The sequence below is a fragment of the Merops nubicus genome, unplaced genomic scaffold (genome assembly GCF_000691845.1).
Source record: "Merops nubicus isolate BGI_N331 unplaced genomic scaffold, ASM69184v1 scaffold11400, whole genome shotgun sequence".
Classification (NCBI taxonomy): domain Eukaryota; kingdom Metazoa; phylum Chordata; class Aves; order Coraciiformes; family Meropidae; genus Merops; species Merops nubicus.
The window spans coordinates 1-8,150 of NW_008583563.1; the positions used below are offsets into that span (position 1 = coordinate 1).

The 8,150-nt window shown below is 38.5% G+C and overlaps 1 protein-coding gene across 1 annotated transcript; it reads right to left on the minus strand.

The window, feature by feature from the left end:
• Nucleotides 1-2,107: 2,107 nt before the first annotated feature.
• Nucleotides 2,108-5,964, minus strand: CBR4 (carbonyl reductase 4). The gene is made up of 5 exons (XM_008941324.1): nt 5,823-5,964; nt 5,165-5,285; nt 4,049-4,185; nt 3,281-3,415; nt 2,108-2,314 (listed from the first exon to the last, which is right to left on the minus strand). The coding sequence occupies exons 1-5, from the start codon at nt 5,962-5,964 to the stop codon at nt 2,136-2,138; spliced, it is 714 nt and encodes a 237-aa protein (XP_008939572.1). The 3' UTR covers nt 2,108-2,135.
• Between the last annotated feature and the right edge of the window lie 2,186 nt (nt 5,965-8,150).

The following is an 8,150-nucleotide window of genomic DNA, read 5'->3' on the forward strand; positions in this document are numbered from 1 at the left end:
CATTCCAAGCCTCCAACCACAACACACTGTAAACACTGAAATGGATTACTGGTTTTAACTAGTTTTTGGTTATAGTTTACCAGTTTGAAGAAAAGGGGAAAAAAAAGTCTTCAAACACAATTTTAAGGCTACCAACATGTCAGCCTAGCCCTAGAACAGCAGCAGTAATAAAAAACATAGTACGTACATATTGCAATTTTAAAATTTTTAAAAAAAAATTACTCAGCAGCATACCGAGAGTCTTCTGAGGGTGTTATTTCAGGTTTTAGTCACAAATGCCAACTAAAAATGCCATTGCTAATAACATTTAACAGTTCCCTTAGCCAGTAAAACAAGGAAAAAATAATAACTAGGGTCAGAACTCCTTAACTAAGAGGAAATTTTTTTTTGTTTCTTAATTTTTGTTTCTAGTCAAGACAGTCAGGCTGGCTTGGCCTGTAGAACACTGAGGAGAGGAATGTGCAGCAGCCAGGTTACTGCCTTATGAGTACTTGACTAGGAAAAAAGGGTGTCCCAGCCACCGTTCTGCACCTTCAGTGCCCCTGGAAAAAAATCATCTATTCTCTGGCCAATTCCTCCTATACAAAAGAAACACGATTAGCAATTGTATTTTTGATGCAAATACACATACAACATGTAACGTTGCACAGTAAATAACACCATCTGTCTACACAGAGAACAGTCAGATAAAAACTTCTGAAAGGACTACCTTTAGTAGTATTTTATATTCCAAAGCAAGTAACACAACCAACTATAGCACACCCTGGACACACAAACATTCCTTGTATTATTTCTCAATACATACCTGTGAGAAGCTTGAACGTGCAATGTTTCCTGGCACAAACACACAATTTCTCAGCTGCACAGATGAAGAAAACTTCAGACTTTAAAGACTCAAAGTTATCAACAGTACTTCTTTCTGTACTTTGGTTTGTGCCAAGGGGGAAAGTAATTTCAAAAGCCGAATCCACATCTGGATCATGATGCAATGAACACTGGAGCTAAGAAGTGAAGATCCTAAACAACATCCATTGTCTTCTTCAGAGACGATAAAAACATCAATCACCAAAAATTACTTGATCTCAATATAAAAGCCTGAGGTCAATTTTCCAGTAATTTTCCAGTAATAGAACACCACTCAGGATCACTTACACCCGAATAACTACTCTGCTTCAAACACTGCTTTGAATAAAATAAATGGCTGGTTTATTGACTATACATATATATTAAAGAGCAGCAACATCACATAGCTGAACTGAGTGTTCAAGAAGGTACATACCAATACATCTTGGCTCCACACTCTGCAAATGAGATGTGTTTTGTAAATGTCTACTGAGTCAGTGAAAAGCCTTTTATGCACCAAGGCCCTCAACTGTGCTTTTCACCAGTGCATGTGCAGCTTAGACTCCGAGTACTACAGAATTAGAAGCTCCAATGACCATTCCTTCAAGTGTCCAGTCCTTCCATATACACACACAAGTGGTACTGGATTAAATGGGTGCTGCACATGCGTTCAAGGATGGAACCAAGCATATTTTGTCTTTATAGAAACACACTGCATATCATTAAATCTCTTAAAGGCAATTTAGGTATGCTGGAGATATATAAGCTCCTAACTTTGTAGTGTTAGCTACAAACACACCAAAGGAAACTCCCTGGTACTTTGTAGGGAGTAACTGATAAGAATAGAAAAATGGTAGTTTGCAATATTCACCCTATATAAAAAATCATGCCTGCCAGCCAATAAACATGCCTCTACACTTCATTAACCTTTGTGTAACATGATAATTCAAATAACATCTCTACTCTATCCCAAATTGGAAAACATGATTTTATAAAAATATAGTGCTTTAAAAAATGTATCAGCATGTTATTTAAAACTATCACTATACCAAACTCCAACTCTTTTTCAAATTCTTACATACACAGACTTCATAATACCAAATTAGTATCAAATGACTCTTTCAGGTAGCTAAACATACGCGCTGGAATCCGTTGCTGCAGAATTTCTCCTCTGAAGAATATCTAGACAATTACATATATTAATCATCAAATAATTCCCACTCCCTGTCATTAATTATATATTTATATATTAACATCATAACACTTAAGTAGGAACTTATTCAAGGTAGTATTTAAGTCAAAAGCTGCAAGCCTCCATCTACAACTAGGGTACTTCCTGTAACATAAGGGGACTCTAGAAGAAAGACAACAGCTTGTGCAACTTCACAAGGCTCTCCAAATCTTCCAAGAAGAATTGCTTTCTTCAACTTTTCTTCTTCCAAATGAGCAGTCATCTCTGTGTGAATAAAGCCTAAGAGAGGAGAGAGATTTGAAGAGCTACCTAACCTTCTGCTAAATACCTCTAGCAGATGGAATCCTCCAAAGTAAAATCTACTACCAGGACTCAGCACCAACTACCATTCTTCAAAGTCTCAGAAGTCAGTACATGTCATTTTATAGCCAAGAACAAATTTCTACCCAACCAATAAAATGTCCTCCATTTTTGGAAACACTGACGTAATCATAAAAACACAGAGATCAGTAGAAATCTATTGGAAAAGAGGTAACTCTAAAATTGGGTCCCCAAACCATATTTTGCGTTGCTCTTCTGAAAGGCAAAATACAGTCACCTCACCAAAATATTCTCAGTAAAAACATGGCTATAGAATCTCTGGCAAGAACCCCTACAGCTTGCAAGTGTTTCAATTACATGTTAGAACTTCTGACAGCACTTAGATAATTTCTATTATAGCACTCATTTGAAGAATATTTCTTGATGCTTTTGAGGGACCTTTCTTTACAATTTTCAGTTATCTGAGATTCAGTTTTCCCACTGCTACACTTCTCTTCACATAAGCTGCAGTTTCATAGCTTCAAGAGCTGATCTCACATGTTTTCTAGCTGCCACCAAGAAGGGAAAGTCTCAGTTCTGCTTTCTACTGTACAACCGTACCCCTTTATGATGGCACCAGACCCTTAAGTAAGCAGCAACTCACTAAACAATAAAAGTATTTTTCCTGCTTATTTTACAAGCTAGATCTCCTCGTGGAGAGATATGAGAGGCATTAGATCTAGCACAAGGTGAGTGGCAAAGTATGCAGCTGTGAATGAAAAAAGTTAGAGACAGAAGGATTTTTCCTTCAGGGTGGTGGTTTGCTTGAACTAGATCAGCTTGTGAAATCACAGCCTTATCCTCACAGAACTTTCTGTCCAGGTTCTCTCTTTAATGATCTTGTACTGCAACAGTCAAGGTTGTAGGAGCTTCTCAAAAACTAACCTGGAGCAACCACATTGACTCGAATTTGCTTTTTTGCTACTTCTTTAGCAAGAGAGCGTGAAAATCCAACTAGTCCTGCTTTAGTTGCACTGTATACACTTTGACCAGCATTGCCTTTAAGTCCTACAATACTTCCTAAAAAAAAAAAAAAATCAAAGAGAAGAAAAGATTAAATGACTAATTTGAAACTTCATACCAGCTTCGTCATTTTGGTTTTGTATTTGGAACCTAAAATGAGATTACAAGAAAAGGAATTAAGAAGTAAAGTACTAAATGTACTAAAATGTACTAAACAGTACTAAAGTACTATTATAAAGTACTAAAAGTACTTTATAGTTTACTGATGGGATAAATACATTTTTGTGGAAACCACATATCTGTTGACCGACAGACACCAAGTGAATAAAATTAAGAGCTTTCTAAAAAGGTATCCTTGCACAGAAAAAAAAAACAAAATCAGCTGTACCTATTTGATTCTCAGTGACTGGCTGGCAGCTGGTAGATTTAGCTACTTGAAGAGCTGTTCAAGGTAAAATAATTTTTTCAATAAAATATAAACTGAGGTGTCTATTACTGAAACAAGCTGGTTTTGAATTTAGAAGCTGCTAAAATTACACAAAATAAGCATTCATAAAGAAATGTTCAATATAGAATGTCTAAATACAAAGAAATTCAATTATAACAAGTAACATTTCAACGTATTATGCCTTCTAAACCTTTCCAGAAAACCAGGACACAGAATTGCACTGGATTAGACACGCAACTTACCTATATTGACAATAGCACCTCCCTGTTGTTGAATCATGGTTTTTACTGCAGCTTTGCATGTCAACATTGTTCCCAAAAGGTTTGTGTGAATCTGAGCTATCATATCTTCAGTCTTGGTTCTCAGTAACAAAGCATCCCTGACAAACAGACCAAAACCCAAAGGAAATCTCTGCACATGCCAAATGATCACATTCACTCATAATAAAGCATGACTGATTAATTAAATATTAATGGGGATTTCTATGGTTTCTAGCACTCAAAATCATACTCTTGCAAGGATGACACATAGCAAGAAAAACATTAGCTATGCTTCTGGCAAGACTCTTACCAGTATTAGCACGAAACACTAGTGAGCACTTGTTTTGCCAATGACTAGGCCTAACAGGAATGACACAGACAGCAGGAACACAAACCAGTAAGTGGACTGTATTGAATATAGAAAAGTCATTCCATGAACAATTGCTGGAGGTACAAACAAGTCAATTAGTTCACATACAACTGACCCCCAACAACCCCAACAACAACAACACCTGACTGACAATTGGCAGAACAAAGAACCAAGGCTTCCCATAGATGGAATGGGAAACAGCCAGGTCAGCAGGTTAAACACATAAGACAAAGGTGGCCACATGGCCATTTCTCACTCTCCTAGCCTGCATTTACAAAGGTCCAAGCTGACCGGGGCCCAGTTCCAGGGAGAGTCAGGAGGTCCTTCCTTAACCAGAAAGCTCTGTGAAATGCATCCACTTCACAGACAGACACTTCCCCCCTTCCTGCCAGTGGTCCCAGCTTTTATCCCCAAGCAGACCTCTGACCTTTGTCAGCTCCCTGCGGGACCCCTGGGGCTCATTTCCCTTCTGGCTCTCCCTGCAGGGCCGGCCGCACCCTGGGGGGAAGCTCTAAGGCAAACTCACCCCTCTGGATGAAGGGCTGTGGGGATCACCCATATGTCAACCTTAATTTGGGCTTGGGGTTCAAACCCCAGCATTTCAGCACTTAATACTGTCTTCAGATGTACTCATTAACAATACTCTTAATAAACGCAAAGCACCTTAGCGCCTTACAATAAGATGCTGTCATCCAGAATTATATATAATTTTGTAACAAATAACTAACCTGTTAATCCCAGCTGCATTAACCAAGTAGTTAATAGGACCTAAATTCTTCTGCATCTCCTCAAAAGTATTCTGGACTTCTCGTTCACTGGATACATCACAGCTAAGTGCCAAATGTCCTGCTATTATGAAATAAAGGCACATTGTCATAATAGTATAAGATGGTATAACAGCTCATAAACTTCTGCAGAATTTATGAACTCAACTGCAAAAACAGATGTTGAACTACTTATAATCTGACGAAGCCATTTAACCTCTGGAGAATTAAATAAAGACAATTTTCAAGTATTGTATTGATTAATTATGTAACTATTTCTTGGCTTATGTTTTTGGCCACTTGAAATCAGAAGATCAGGGTGAACAGACTGGTCTCAGTTCTGGTCTGTTCAGGACCCAAGGATGGCTCAATTCATAACACCTCCCTGTTGTGACCTGGAACAATTTTTTTCACCTTACAATTCATACCTGGCAGGTAGAATAGGTAACACAAGTTTCCAAACAACATTGTGAAAACAAAATTGTACCGACACAGCTCTTTCAAATTTCACAGCCTTTATTTTAATCCAGTTAAACAATGAGGTTTATTTAATAACTTACTATTTTTACAAGTTATGTAAGCACTAGACAGTGAAGAAATAATTGCAAGGCAGCATACGTACCACCAAGACTACGTGCAGTGGTTTGAGCTACTTCCAAATTTCTAGCAATAATCGCCAGGCGGCAGCCTTTCTGAGCCAGTAATTCTGCAACAGCTTTTCCTATTCCTCGGGTTCCTCCAAAAATGGCACAAACCTTACCCATCTTAAAAAAAAAAAATAAATCACAAATTGCAAATAAATCATGAATTTCAGGACCAGTATAGCAAGAGAATAACCACTGTTCTTGTCAGCATCACAGTCCTTACTAGTTTGTAGCATTTTTAATACCAGATTACAGAATCAGTGATTTGTTAAATTTTTTTTTATTCACCAAAAAAATAAATACTTAAACTAAATCAGACATAATTTCTACAAACGCAGGTTAAACTTCTAATGATTTCTGAACTTGTAAAATAATTAGGCATGCAACCCAGCATTTCAATACTAGTGTTATAATTCTGTTGATAAAACGTGTGATTTTTATATCTAATGGCCATAATGCCTTCAGCTGTTTATTCAAAGCCAACAAAGTCATTTCAATTTTGTGGCTCTTGCAAGTACTGCTCCCAGAGATCAAAACCATTTAGCCTCAAGCTCTCACTCCATCCTAAGTCTCTGTATTAGGCACCCACATCCCAAACACTGTTGAGCATGATTTGATACTATTGTGTTTACTGGAGTTTGATACTAAATTACACTACATAATAGCATAATCTACCATGACCCTCAGGCTTTTTTATGTTTCTGCTTTTGAAGAAAAAAAAAAACAAAACAAAAGCTTTTTGAAATGTGAAATGATTCTCAAGTAGCTAGCTTAGGTGTTTAAGGAGTCTAAGAAAAAGTACATCTAAGAATAATCCTTTACTCTGCAACCTCTAGGCACCAATCAGATGTTTTGGGATATCCAGAGGAGCCAGAGGCAGAATCCAAGCAATAGTAATCAACCTCTTTTCCATTCATTTAAATAAATCCTTTTTGAACCCAGTTATACTTTATAACCACAATATCCTGAGGCAATGAGTTTCATTATTTGTGGAGAAATACTTCCTTCTTAATTTGCTTTCTGATTAGAAAAATATTATGCACGTCTCCTGTCTTCCTCATCCTGTTCACAACTTGAGGCTACTCTTCTTACATGTATGGAAGCCATTCTGCATCTCACCAAAGACTGCTCCACCTCCTAATGCCACGCTCCTGCCCTTTGGCTTACTTATGTCTACTATACCCTTTTTGATGTGTGACAACCAGAAGAGCACAGTGTTAAGCATACAATGCCATAAGGATTTTGGTCTTTTGTGACAGTGCCTAAAAGAGCAGATAGTCCTTTTCTGCAACAAAGTAAACACAGGTGCTTGAAATCAACCCATGTGTCTGCTTCCACCAGCAAGCTGAAATTGCTTCCTAGGACTAGGTAGAGGATTAAATTCTTGCATCTTGAGTGGCAGCCCTTTCAACAGAACATGTATCAAAACATGTCCTGCATGAAAATAACTCCTTAGGGATAAAAATGGCACCACTGCCCTACCAGAAAGACTAACTTTTTGGGCAGTGTTCACTAGGTATCTAGTCTGCAAGAGATGAATTGGCAGGTCTTGCACCTCAGTAACTAGAGCTCTTACTGTTTTAGCAGGCTAAAGGCACAGACACCTCGACTTTGCTGACAGATTTTTTTGTTGGAAAAAGTCTCTGCCTGCCTTCTATCTCACAACTGATCTCTTCTTTTACAGAATTATCACAATGACCCGTTCTTGCCTACTTGTTGCACCAAGGTTGTACCAGGATCTCCTGGTTCATATTTTGCACTTAACAGCACTGACCATACCTACTCTTATTTTTATCTGAAACGTGGGATAATACCGGTTAGGAAGGATCTACTGAAGTCATCTCATCTAATTCCTCCACCTCTAAGCAATGTCAGGTGAATCATCTTAATACTGTTTGTAAATGTTGCCAGACCTGTATGTATTTTCCAAGTAATTTTGAACATGCTTACACAGTGCCCAAAAAGCTGTCTGTGGTGAGGCAACTTCTTTAAAACGCATCATTGTACCCTCCCAGGTCTCTCTGAAAACGGTAAAAATCTTGGCGATTCTACCGTTCAGATTCTTTGGAGTTAAGACTTGGGAGGAAAAAACCTGCAGTAGGAGTAATACTGTATTCCCTGGTCAAATAAAGGTAGGGAAAATAAGCATCTTGGAGCAGCGGTCTCTTCTAGGTGCCACATCGCGCAGACAGGCGCCTGTGCCGCCTCTGTCCTCCACGGCCTTTCTCTCCTCTCACAACAACCTACACAGCCCGTGACCAGAGGGCCCCGCGGCACTGCTGCCCGCACACCACAGCCGGGCCGGG

Bases quoted from the DNA above. Each gene is read 5' to 3' on its own strand.
- CBR4 (XM_008941324.1), bottom strand. From the start codon at position 5,964: ATGGGTAAGGTTTGTGCCATTTTTGGAGGAACCCGAGGAATAGGAAAA. The intron at 4,186-5,164 runs GTTAGTTATTTG...TCTGTTTGTCAG, and splicing joins AATGCAGCTGGGATTAACAG to GGATGCTTTGTTACTGAGAA. The intron at 3,416-4,048 runs GTAAGTTGCGTG...TTTTTTTTTTAG, and splicing joins AGGTGCTATTGTCAATATAG to GAAGTATTGTAGGACTTAAA.